The sequence below is a fragment of the Rhagoletis zephyria genome, unplaced genomic scaffold (assembly GCF_001687245.7).
Source record: "Rhagoletis zephyria isolate East Lansing unplaced genomic scaffold, Rhagoletis_zephyria_1.1 Rzeph_scaffold_00562, whole genome shotgun sequence".
Taxonomy (NCBI): domain Eukaryota; kingdom Metazoa; phylum Arthropoda; class Insecta; order Diptera; family Tephritidae; genus Rhagoletis; species Rhagoletis zephyria.
The window spans coordinates 216,551-230,538 of record NW_016157646.1 but is presented as its reverse complement, the minus strand read 5'-3'; the positions used below and the strand labels follow the sequence as shown (position 1 = coordinate 230,538).

Genomic DNA, 13,988 nt, shown 5'->3' with positions numbered 1-13,988 from the left:
TAATTTTTACGTAAAAGGTTATACGAACACTAAGAACTTCTAGTTAGCACAAATACAAATGAAGACGCACGCACAATCTCGACATTTGAAACTTTATGTTTACTTTAAATGTCAGCAACTTTGTTAAGCCTGCACAACATACTCATAAGTTTAGAGTACTCGTATTAATCTGATTCCGGAAATCTTTGTTGGAATCATGCCTACCATCCTCTCCCTCCACATTAAATTTTTTTCTACCCCCTTCACTTTAATACTCACTTGTAAATGCTCTGCGTGGACACATCACTCCAGAATATCATGCCAGTGCGGAAGACAAAGTCCAATGCCGTCGCCGATTTTGTATTGTTCACAATCGATGTCATTTCCATGTGGTCTAAGGCGATTTTCCTAATGTCATGACGTCGCGCCAACAACAAGGATGCATGCCCCTCGGTCGCCTTGCAGCGTGTGTGATTGCGTGGATCCCGCATGTAGCCCGCTTCGCATTCACACTTGAAGCCACCAACTTCATTGATGCAGATTTGTGAGCAAGCACCCGGATCATCGCATTCGTTAATGTCTACGCAGGTTTTGTTATCGGTCAGTTTGTAGCTGGAAAAAAAAGAAGAATGTGGGAAGTTGAATGTTTAGTTAAATGCAACTGAAGCACAGAGGACAAATATGTACATTTACATACAGTGACGAACAAAAGTATTGGTACAGTGAATTTTTCGCAATATATGCAAAGTTTCTTATTCTAATTTATTTTCGATACTTTTTTATAAAAATATTGTTCATTATACACCAAAAAACATAATAACAAAATCTCTAAACTTTGTGCAAAACTCCGAAAAACTTATTAAATTTGCACACTAATTTGCAACTTTTTATTAAGATTTTTCTAAGTATGCAGTTTTATGGTCCATTCAATTTTAGTAAAAAAAAATGCAAGTTTAAAGTCGCTATAAAGTTGCGTTGATTTTTGGCAATTTTTTTTAGTGGAAGGTGCTGCTAATTTTTTCCATACAGAAAATAATTGCCGAATCTACTTTGTATGCAAGAACTTGCATGAAATAAAATTACCAAAAAATCAACGCGATTTTCTAGCGACTTCAAACTTGCACTTTTTTGTACTAAATTTGAATGGGCTATAAACCTGCATACTTAGAATTTTTCTAAAAAAGCCGATTAAAAAGTTGCAAATTAGTGTGCAAATTTAATAAATTTGCCTGAGTTTTGCACAAATTTTAGAGATTTTATTATTACATTTTCTGGTGTATAATGAACAATATTTTCATGAAAAATGATCGAAAATAAATTAGAATAAAAAAACACTGCATATATTGCGAAAAATTCACTGTACAAATACTTCTGTTCGGCACTGTATATGTATGTGTAGGTATGTGTGAGATAAAGCTAAATGTGTATTGTACAGCCACAGGGTAGATACATACATATATCTCCATACATATGCGAGAGTGTGAACTACTTCAATGGAAGCAAGTGTTTGCCATTCGCAAGCCTTTCGATGCACAGAAATGCGAAAAAGTGAACGTTGGCTTTGGTTTAACGTGTAGGAATTTCGAAATTGATTGCTTTACGGTTGACTTGAGGTATTAATGCGAATGGGAACAGCTGCCAGCTATAAACATGCCTATATGTACATACTAGAGGGGGTCGATTTGTAGGGGACCGAAAAAACGAAAAAATTGGATATGCGGAAAATGCTCTACGAATCAATCTGAGCAAGTTTGCTTAAGAAAGTATGGGTCTTAAACCAATTTCGAGCCAGCGATTTGGACTGATGATTTATTTCTCATCGGGAAATGCAAATGTAATTTAAAAGCAAGCCTATACATCTGTGGGAAAATTCCGGATAGGCTGACATTTTTTATGCAGGATCAACACATTGAACACATTCCCGAGTTCTTTTTTGATGTGTTCGACCGAGCAACAACAATAGCAACCTTGCCACCAGTGAATCATGATTCTACATATGAACCAAGTCAGTCAATACGACATATCTAAATCACCATCAATAATTTAGTATTTCTGAAAACTACCGTTATATGGGAGGTAGGCGTGGTTATGGTCCGATTTTGCCCATTTTCAATACTATCTGTCCCACGCTTAAAGGAACTAAACATACCAAGTTTCGTAATGATGCCTCAATTTTTACTCGAGTTATCGTGTGCACAGGCAAGGATTTTTTTTTTTTACCTGATATGAAGCTTCCCCTTAAAAATCGCTGGCTCGAAATTGGTTTCATACCCATAGTTTCTTAAGCGAAGTTGCTCAGAATGATACGTAGAGCATTTTCCGCATATGCGATTTTATGAAAAATAAATCGATCCGCCCTAGTACATACATATATATGTTCATAAAGACATACATACATAAGTAGAAGCTTTAATGTGTGGGCTAACTTGCATCAGTCAAGCGCCCAACATACGTATCAGTGTGAGTAGCACGCTGGCCAGATAGCATATTCGTACAAGCTAGCCTGAGGCTCGCACACACACGCAACCAAAATTTCATTGACTCTTCTGTACGTCATCCTCACATAGATTAGGATTAGAGCAAATAGCAATCAGTTTGGAAGCGAAAATTAACGTTGACTTAAGTAAAGTGATTTATACTCAAACACAGCGTTATATGTGTGTGTGTATGTACATATGTAATCATACGTCAGCCTCCTAGCTTTGGTTATTTGGAAATGTTTAATTAAAAGTTCTGCTGTGCGTGATTTAATCGTTGGTGAGGATGAATGCGTAAATTTGGTTTCAAATTGAGCTGTATATTGCGAAATGATGGAATATGAGTCCACCATTGGAACCATTGAATAAAGATTATAGTGTTTTTAATTGTTTTTGAAAGTGTTTAATAATCGCGTATTAAAAAAAATGTGTAAGAGGAAATTAGTGACTAATTCACGATAGCACAGTGTCTTTTAATAAAAGCTGACTCAATTTATAATTGTTATCTTCCAATTGTATACTGGTATATGGGCAGTTTTCACTTTTTCGGGGTGTGCCTTCCGTCTACAGTCACTGTCAGAATTGCGGCTATAGGAAAGGTACAAGACAAATGTCACAAACTACAAGTAAATTATCTGAATCTCCAATAGGGAATCACGAAGATACCAATGCGAGTCAGTGGAGTATTTGTCTGAGGCCTTCTGCCTACATATAATTCTATCAAAAGTGCGTTCGAATGGTATCAGACTGCTAAGAAGCCAAATTGGCACATTTGTTAACAGAAATTGCAATACACTGACCAACTTGTTACAAGTAAATTTCTAACGCTCTTAGTTGGACCAAGATTAACAGACTCCTGTCACCCCAAAAAAATAGGTTTAATATAATAAGTAGTCATAGCAGGTCTTTGACCATCTCTGACCGAGACAAGATAAGGTGGGTAGTAGAGTAATTTCTACCATTCGACAACTTGTTCAGCCGGCACACCAGAGTTGCTTCTGAAATGGACTTCATTAAAAATTGTTGTTCAAACAACAACGGTAACGAGAGACCGGCAAATGCTAATATCACAATAAGCAACATATAGGTATTTTTGTTAATATAGTACGGTTTTAAATATGCCACTGTTTTGGCAGAAAGTAACAGAGAGGTCTCGATAAAAGAATCTCCTGACCTTGGTCCAAGCTATGTGCCCTGGTAAACCGACGAATCAAGTATGGATGGCAGAAAGAAGAGGTGCACATGTTTATGAACCTGACACTGGGAAAATGGACCATCGTCTTTCAGGCTGAGTTGTCAGAAGTCTCTAGCTATGCCAAATTAAATCTTCTAGAATTTGAAAGAGGCGTCTATAGTTATATTTAAGGACATCAAGGCTGCCACCAGGGCCCTATTCAAAAGGCTCATCACTACCAATCTCGTTAAGAAGTGTTTTAATAGCCTCCAACTGTTGGCAGCGAGAAGCATCGTAACACTGTGCTGGAACAAGGTCACTACGGGAACGATATTAAAAAGATCGCGCATGAGCTGGTGGGAGAAAGTTTTCTTTGAGCTTTGCAATTAACGACTGCGTTAACTCAGAATGCAGTAATACTGTGTAGCGGTAGGGGTTCTTAAACAGGCCAGGTTCTTTGCCTATCCTTTCGATAAAATCAGAATATATCCTTTGAAGGAAGCCAGTATAAGATTGCTCTCATAACTGGATAAACCCTTTTGAGCTATCGCATGCATCCGACGACCGCGGAGAGGGAATGCCGTTTCTGTCTTGACGATGAAGAGACGACCAAAATTTATGCGTGAACTTATCGGTAGTTGAACCCCTTACTGATAGGAACTCGTCTACCAGATACCAGGCTGTCAGAGAAAGGGACTTATCAAAAGCATACACAATATCTTCTAGGTAGCAGTGCTCTTTGATCGGTCTATTAACTAAATGGCTAAGTCTAACTATACAGGATTTGCCTTACTTACACACACGATTCGTGATAAGGATTTCACCAAAAAAATTTGAAAATTAAATTTAGACGAGGAACCACTGGTTAACTGGTTACCTGGTTAACTGGTAACTGGTTACAGTGTACTGGTGGTTACACTGGTTAACGAAACAGACTAAACAACTGGCTCTGAAATAATGTGGGTGTAGGTAAATGAGTATATATGTGGCAAATGCTCAAAGACCCTATATTAGGGTGGAGTGAAAACCTCGTTTATTTACGGTCGCCCCAAAAGCCTTCAGATTCCGAAAAAACTCTAAATTTTTATACATCTTCTAAATAGAATTTTAGTGTAAAAAAGTGCAAAAAAATTTCAACAATTTCGAAATCGAAAAATTTATTTTTTACACTCCACCCTAATGTAAAATACAAGTAATATAATATGATAATATATAATATAATATCATAATATATATAATATATATATATATATAGATTAGAAATATTAACGTTTTTTTTAAATCAATCTGGGAAAATAAAAAAATCACAAAAATTAAACTTAGACCCATGGCGGAATAAACAGGTGAGGTAATAAAGGTGCTTTCTCGCTTTATTTTCTCACATTCGGCTGCCTTCTTGTCAAGTTTTATAGGGAAATTTTTAAAAATGGCAGTGTCAAAATCTTTCTTCTCAATCTAATTACTTCACCTGGTATAATTCCACCATGACCTACACCAACAATTTCTGAAACAAATATCTATGTATGTATGTTTGTCAGTAAGTGAATTTTGATTATGTGTAAATAAAAATTATACATTTTTCAACTTACCCAGAGTTACACTCGCAGCGGTACCCAATCGGTTGATTGATGCATTTGTGCATACAACCGCCATTATTCACAGCGCATTCGTTCACCGAACACTTGCCCGCCGGCTCATCTTCGCCATCCGGACAATCTTTTTTGCGATCACAAACCTTTGATAAAGCTATACACTGACCGCCGCCGCAATCGAATTGTGTGGTCGCATTGCATTTGGTGATTTTAGAGATGCCTAAATATAAAATAACATTCAAATGATTAACATAAGTTCATATCGAACGAAAAACAGAGCTTGATATCCTTGAACTTACCACACTTCAATTCATCGCTTCGATCCGGGCAATCAGCTTCGCCGTTGCACGTCAAGTGGCCGGCTATGCAGGTGCGATCGCCGCACTGGAACTGATCCGGTCGACATGTGGTGTTTCGGCAATTTTCTTGCAGTTCATCGTCGCCATTGGGACAATCCTTTTCGCCGTCACACAGCCAGCTGTGATGTAGGCAGGTAATACGGTCACTGCATTGAAATTCGTGCGACAGGCACGGCGTTATGGTATGTGTGGCGTTCTTGGGGCAAGATTGCTGAAAGATCAACCAAAATAGAACAAGAGGATGGTTAAAAGAGTTTAGTAGTAAATTCATCATTTTAATATACAAATAAACTTAAATTGACATAGAGACTTTATTGTTTGGAAAAATTAAATTAAATTAAAATTAATTCCACCATTAACCGGAATATGTTTAGTGTTGATAAATTTGAATAAAATATTTGACATTAAAATGCAAAATATTTCGACATACATACATATTTACATTTTTGTAAATATTTTATACCCGAAACCCGTTAGTTTCAATAAATTTTTACTCCTTTGATGGATGGCAATTACATGATGCATACTTTTTGGCGGCAGCTGAGGTGTAGTGATTAGAAGTGCGCCCTATCAGGCGCCTGGGATCGAGCCCAGTTTCCGATTAACATCAAAAATCAAAAAGATTTTGCTAATAGTGGTCGCTCTCCGCCACGCAATTGCAAACCTACGACCTGACATTTGGAACAGCTTCTTATACAACTATAGGTCCCTATGTCTGTGAAGTTGACATAAGGTGTGACGCAAAACGGGGGAAAAAAAAGATGTTCTAAGTAGCTTTTCAACAGTTATATATAGATTTCCTAAAAAAAAAACAATCCTGCAAAATTACGCCAAACAATTTTTTTTTTAGTTTTTAAAAGTATAATGTTTGAAAAAAATAAAAATTATAACTTATTTGTACAGATTCTTAAAAGCTTAATAGTTTTTTAAATAAGCGCCTTATAACACTACTCGGTCGACATTTTTTCCTAAGTATTTTCGGCTTACCGAAACGATTCCGCTTTGCGCTCATCTGCGTACTTGTCAGAATACTTTCGGTATGTAATTTGTAGGCAAAAATTAAAAAAAGCTGCAACGCACGAGATTAAATTTTTAAATTTCATAAATCATTAAATAAAATTGTCCGCTGGTGAAGACAAAGACGTTATAGCTTATTATATTTATATTTATTTATTTACCTCTTATTTTTTTCTGCTTGTTTTTGTACGCGTAAGAATTTGTGCAGTAAATTTTCCGATTTTACTTACAGTACGGTATGCCGAAATGAATCCGCTCCGATTTCATGTCTGCGACACTAATGTGAGAGTGCCAATTGAATTACATGTGGTCGGTATACTTTCGGTAAAAACCGAAAATATCGATTCGATTTCGTACCGAGTAATATGGAAGCGGTGGACATGGTGGAAAAACTGGTATGCATGATCGACCTAGCTCCATCTTGTCTTTGTCTTTGGTATGTACAGCCAAGCTGGCACCTAAGCTCAAGAGACGGTAACGACTAACTCGATATGCATTTAAGAATGTCGAAGATCCCTACACATAATAGACCTTTATTAAGTCTCGGCATACAGTGCACTTATTCCGGAAAATTAGTATGCTTGAAAGGGATCTTTGATAGGATTAAGGGACACGGTTTCGACCGTAAAACCTTCCCTGCGGTTCCTATCTTCATAACTTGAGGAGGCAGCCAGAGCAGCAAGCAAAATCTGGTGAATTAACCTGCACATCTACAATGTGTGCTCGAAGAATTAAGAACACCATGTTTACTAAGACTCTCAGAGCCAAAACGCCTCAAATTTCTAGGGTACTACTTATTCGAGAGCTTGGACAGCTTACGGAAGACTGTTTAGGAGGGTCTGCTGGGATTCTAAAGAAAAGCAGTATGGTTTAAAGAAATGTAAGGATAGGTATGTGAAACCATCCCTTGAGATGCTAATGCGACCTCCGGGCGAAGTCTTATTAGAGCTGCCCGTATAACCTAACCTGACCTAACAATGAGATAACCATATAGATGGGGTTCGTAGATCTAAAAGGGGTTAGGTCACTGAAACAACAGTGGTCAGATAAAACCCGAGTCATTCCGGTACGTAGAACTGGCTTTCGTGGCCCAGTTACAGTCTGGATACTGTAGCCGCCTCAACAGCTACCTGTACGGAGTCGCGCCCTAATATCCCCATTGAGTGTCTGGCATGTGGAAACTCCCCGCACGACACCTACCACCTAATCACATGCCAGATCAATCTCATTTAACTAACAGCCCTCTCCCCTTGCGCTGACCCTGTTGAAACTGCTCGTTTCTTTGGCCTACCGTTAGTTGAGCTCGACGACAATTACTGATGCTTAAACCTAAATGTGCGGCGCTTAGTAGTGCTACTACAACAACAACAATCAGGTAAGAATAATGCAGAAACGCGAATGCATCCATACGTCTGAAGCACCGATCTTTCGATCTGCCAAAAGTACTGGTAATTGGTACCGCTTTAAAATTGGCTCTTAGATCATGGGAATAAAAACACCGAAAGCAAAATAACCATGAACATACAGCGATCATGTGTGATACTAAGAGCTGAGCGCGATAACGAAATTAAAGCTAACTTGTGTGAAAATACTGACTATAGAAGGAGAAAGGAAACTAGGCTGGCGCTTAATCGGAGAAGCTATGGATCAGGTATTCATGACTGACAGCTGCATTGGTTTCCGAGTAGATCTTCTTGCCATAGAGGAGGTAGTTTGTCGAAAGAGAATAAAACTACTATATCAGAAAAGTTCTCTACCTTTGTCGACAGCCAATCTGTACTAAAAAATCTGGGATCTAATAGAGCTAGATCCACTGAGCAACGTCAAAATCACTCATTCCTGGGCTACCGGATTCAGCGGTATCGATGATAAAAACGTCTGGTATTCTGGTATGATATGACTATCGATACAAATATGCCTTTATCACTTCCGAATAGTGATATTTTAAAGGAAATTGGCGAATTAACCAAAACCATAAGCATTTTTCTATGGCCAAACCAGTTCCGATGTGAAATTCCACGTACTCGGGTTGACAAGCTTTTACGCAGCACTTTTTATTAGAAAGTTCTTTAGCTATGTACGCAGCTTCCTCAAGAAAAATTTGATGAAGTACGGTTTTCGTTATTTTTGTTGTTTAAAAATTTACTTTGACTTTGACTGCCATTTTTATAGTAGAATATTTCTCTTCCATTTCTTGAACGTCATGTTATATGAATTTTTCGTTTTTCTTGAGATTAAACAAGAAAATTTTGTTAAGTTCTTAAGTTAACTATTTCAAAATTTTGTAAAATATTCGCAGAACCCAGTACAAAAAAAAAAAAATAATTAACAGGTCGCTCACGCACCCCATTGGCTCTTTGCTAGTAAGCAAATTTAGGAAATTGTAACAGAAAACTTTCGAAACAACAAAAACCAGTGAGCTTAGCGCTATGTACTTTTCAAATAAACGGCCACCCATGCAACCCATTTTCCGTAGCCATCAACATACATACATACCTACGAGTATCTAACCACTCAATTTCCGGCTACGCAAGTCGCAGCATTGAAGCGATGAATGAAGATCATAGCAAGATTTTCCGCTGTTGTACACAAAAATGACAATGCAAAGATCGTACGCTACTACAATAGACACATTAATAAAAACAACAACAACACGGAAAGGTCTTTTAGGAGATTGCAAAAGCGGCATGCCACTGAGGATAACAATTTACGAGCATACTTTGAATATTCAGACCAAACAAAGGAAAATGCCGTTGGTTGAGAGAAGATGATGCGCGGAAGAGAAGGGGGAGGTGGAGAAGGAAGAGAAAAAAAAATGAAGTAGGGGTGTTAGCGAAATTACTGAAATGATGCAAAATAGTTTTGGTAAGAATAGCTCGACTTGGTAGTAAAGAGCACGTTAGCTTGTGGCGCGTGTGGTGAGGTAGTGGCGTTGTGGTGGTAGTTGCCGCCAAGTAATGGCGCACAGCGNATACTAATGCATGAAAATCCTAACCTCAAAAAAATCACCCGTTATTAATTTCTATACTCTACAAGCCTGGTTTATCTCGCTCAGAGATGTATGGCATTCAGTAAGGGAATTTGCATTCTCTATGTGTCAGTGTGAGCTATCTGACTGCCACAGAAGACCAACTCTCGTTTGTTCTCGCTAAGTCTGTGATCAAGATTTCGTGCTGCCCTCCTAAATGGCAAACATATCTTAATAAGGGTAAACATCACCAAAACTGCGACACTTAGAGCTCAACCATCCTCCGACGTAAAACCGTGGACCGTGGCAGCTGACACTCACCGTATGATAGTGACGTTGTCGTAGCTTCTCTCTCTTTATTAACCGCACTTTCATGTGTAGATACGGACGGCAGGTACGGGTGGGCTCTCCGTCGGTGGCTGATTGAACTAGTAGAAATTATTACCAGAAAGAAACTAGAATCCTTTAAAAAACATTTATTTTATTTTAATACTTTGAAGTTTAGATGTAATTAAAATGTTAAAATTATAGATATTATTTGACCCATATGCAAGTGATCGGTGTTTTCGTCGCATACGCTGCCATAATCCTCAACCCAACATTATATAATTATGTAATTGTATAAAGTTTAAAACTCTGATTTATGTATATGGTGTTGGCTAAAGCTTGGAAAATATTTTTATAGAAAAAGATCAAACTAAATTTGAAAATCGACACGTAAACACTTTGTATGGAAAAGAATATGTGACACCGCCAGCAAAAGAAAATTGTCAAAAATCAACGCGAATTCTTAGCCACTACCTGCCAAAAATTAAATTGGCGTAAGCATTGACCTTCATTAAAAAAAACCAGGACAATTTAGGTGTGGACCAGGACACCAGGACAAATTTCTAAAACCAGGACAAATCCTAGAAAACCAGGACGTCTGCAGCCCTATTCTACATTATCTGCGTACATTATCGACTTTACGCGATGCCCACAACCACTTTGTTTTGAACTTTTCAATATGTTTTAATACTTTTTAATAGGATGAGCTATTAGGTGGATTGCAGTCTCGTGGTACAAAGTTGATGTTACTTGCATTATACCACTGCAATGTGTCCTTGGCATAGTGACAGTGGTCTACTATCATGTCTCTTGATAAATGGCAGACGACGCTTTTTTTGTACCCGTGCAACATAATTTGTCTCATTTCCAACTCGGTTACCATTTTTATCTTAACTTTAAATCAAATTCAAATGAAGTTTCTCCAACGTGAAACTAAGATAATGCTCTACTTGGTATTTTAATTTCATAATTGAAACCTTTTTCATTCGATCCATGAACTGGTTTCTTTGAGTCTTATTGCTACAATAATGGCCGTTCCGAGTTTTTATGAATAAAAATAGTTTCTTAAAGAACTTTCTGAAAAAGGCTCCCACAGATGACAAAACAGATTAAGCTTAAAAAATCTGCATACAAATATTTAAAAAACTTTTCAACGGAATCGTAATAATGAGATTTTTGATGCTGTTTTTTTATTGATTTACGAAAAACTTGAATAAAAATGCCAAAACTTGTCCGATTGAGACTTAGGGGATCTCAGTAGAATGGTATTTTCCCACTGTTTTATTTCTGTGCAAAAAGTCATTTGTGTCCCAATTTTTATTTTATTTATTTATTTTTTCAAATACCAACACATCTTAATTCAACTTCGAATGACGTACGTTCATCCTACCTTTCTCTTTCAAATTAGCAACAAAATAAAAAAAGGGTGAGAATATACCGTTCCAATGATACCTCCCAAGTCTAAACCGGAAGAGTTTAGGTTCAGTTATTCAAGTTTTTCCTATACCAATATTTGAAAAAAAGTTAAAAAACAGCATCAAAAATCTCATTATTATGATCCCGTTCAAAATTTGTTTAAATTCCTTAAAACTATCTTTGTGCAAATTTCGTAAGCTTAAACAATTGTGTCATTTGAGTGTATTTTTTCAAAAGCCATCTTTAAGAAACTATTTTCATTCATAAGAAAACTCCATTTTTAGAGGTATTTTCAAATCGGTCCAGCTCACGTAAATCTAAATATTTTTCCGAAATATTTAATATGGAAAAACAGTACCGATTTTTTTTTGTAAGGGGAGTGGTGCAGTCTAATGCACATATATGCCGTAGTTAATTACTTTCATGACAAATACCGGATGTGGCGTCCGCTTGGAGGTGGTTAAAGTAAAGTAAGTCAATTATTGCAATTCAAATATAAATTACAAACTGGAAAATAAACTTCATATGGAAAAAAACTTAAATACTCAAATACATTTGAAATAGAGCTGTGCTCTGCCGGCCATTGCGACTGTTGGAGCGCAGCAATTTGATACACTTATTCCTTTCACGGGGGATGAAGTAAAATTTATTAATTAATTTATTTATTAAATAATTTTCAAGAAAAAATTTTCTTGATTTAAGGAAACGGCTACTTATTTATTTTAGTATACATCAAGACTAAATAAAAAAAATATTTTCTTGTGTATTTTGAAATTAGGTATGTATATTTTCTTAGATTTTCTTGATAATAAGAATATGTTTTCTATGCTTTGGTTTAAGAAAAACATTTCTGTGCAGATACAATTATTTTAAAGTTAATCCACCATTAACGACGTTATCTTTTCTTCAAAGGGTTATTGTAGATAGTGTTCTCGATTCACGACAACTTTCAGAAATCTGTTAACTTTGACTGCCATATCAAAATCGGTTGCATTTTAAGAAACATCCGGAAAAAATTTCGAGGTAAAATACACCGACGTTAATTCAAATTAAAATTTCCTTAATTTAGCTCTCATAAGTACTGTTTTAAACCTTACGTTATAAAACAAAACTTTTTTTGCCGGCAAAAAACTTTAAAGAAACGTATGTATATAGATTTATTGATTTTAGCTCTTGAAAAAAAGGTGGCAACCCTTTCTAAAAAGTACCCTATATCTTAGAACATAGCCTAGATCTGTGCGAAAACTTGTGGAAATACGTCTGTTCGTGTGCAGCAACAAAACTGAAAACAAGAATTTGCTTTTTGAAGTACATACATTTTTCTAGACTACTTTTAGGCGGCAAGGCACTTAGTGAACTAGTAAATTATTTGAGTTTTCGCCCACTGATGCTGAAATAAAACTTTGCAGACGGCAAATTGAAGCATCCCAGACTTAAACAGACTTTTGTGCTACACAAAAACTGGCTGCAACTGATACTTCAAGGAATGCAAACGCGACATGCAGCACAGACCTAAGCCGCAACAGCCGCGATTTGGGAATTGGATGCAAAGCAGTTGCCATAAGAACAAAAGTGTTGCAAACTGACAGAGAGCAGCCAGAGATTGAAAAAGAAGTGGAACGCTGACAGAAGGAGTGAAATAGTTGGCTGGATTAGTGAACTGGGAATGAAGGAGCGAAGTAGAAGCGGGGAAGCAAAGCACGGAAAAATAGCAGCTGTCGTAAAAACCAGCGGTGCGTTTTAATAAACAACACCGAATGCCGCGCGAAGTTCGAACAAGAAAAAAAGATTTCGAAAAATAAGAAAAAAATCAACGGAAAAAGAAGTGAAGGGAAGTAAAACCAAAAAACTTAAAATTTACAAAAAAAAAACCTAAGTGAATGAAGAGAAATTAAGCAAAACAAAAGTGCTTTGGTTGCCGCTAAAGTGTAGAAGTGGAAAATCCGCAACAGCAAAAGTGCAAAAAACTTTTTCCATTACAATGAAGTTGCCGGAGGGAACCAATGGAATGCTTTAGAGTGCTGGTACATAGGTACTAACGCAGAGGAAGAAGAAGCAGAAGTTCAATGCTGCAAGCATAGAGTTAACCCATTACCATGAGAGCGAGCAGGTCCCAAAGCCCAAAGCAAAAGGGTAGAACAGATGACAGAGTGTGGCCGGGTGCAAATTAAGGTGCAGCGATGCCAACAAAATACGCCAATAATCCGCGCTATCAGCAATTTGTAGAATGAATACGAGAAAGCGTATTAAACTTGGCAATGCACAAGCTACACAAAGATGCAGGGCAGAGCTGAAGCTGAAAAACAAAAATCGACAAGAAGCTACTCAAACGGCGATAATACTAAGGGCAACAACAACAACAACCAGCAGGCTCCTGCCGCATTAAAAACATTGCTGGCAAGCTACTTCAACCGCAGCGTAAACATGTATCCTTCGCACAAGCATGTACTCAACGAGGGGGCTAGTTGTCCGATTTGTTCGACCCTACAGCCGGCTGCTCGAACTTTTATAGTACATAGATACAGCTTAGCTGGACGTCGCGTCCCTGCCGCTCGATTTGCGGCGCTTGTGTATGTTTGATTGCTGGAAAATGCGCTGGAGATTAATTGCACACAATAAATAAAACTTTGCGTGGGTGTGGGGCGCCAAAGGGACGAACCGAAGCAGAGCTACTAAATG

General features: G+C 37.4%; 1 protein-coding gene across 5 annotated transcripts in view; it reads right to left on the bottom strand.

Moving 5' to 3' along the window:
* Positions 1-254: 254 nt before the first annotated feature.
* LOC108360372 (very low-density lipoprotein receptor-like) overlaps positions 255-13,988 on the bottom strand; it is a 227,949-nt gene continuing 214,215 nt past the window's right edge. For all 5 annotated transcript variants that reach the window (XM_017612630.1, XM_017612625.1, XM_017612626.1 and 2 more), the window contains 3 exons: positions 5,522-5,792; positions 5,220-5,442; positions 255-591 (listed from right to left, as the gene is read on the bottom strand). In XM_017612630.1, coding sequence (XP_017468119.1) covers positions 255-591; positions 5,220-5,442; positions 5,522-5,792 — 831 coding nt within the window. The remainder of the gene's footprint in view (positions 592-5,219; positions 5,443-5,521; positions 5,793-13,988) is intronic.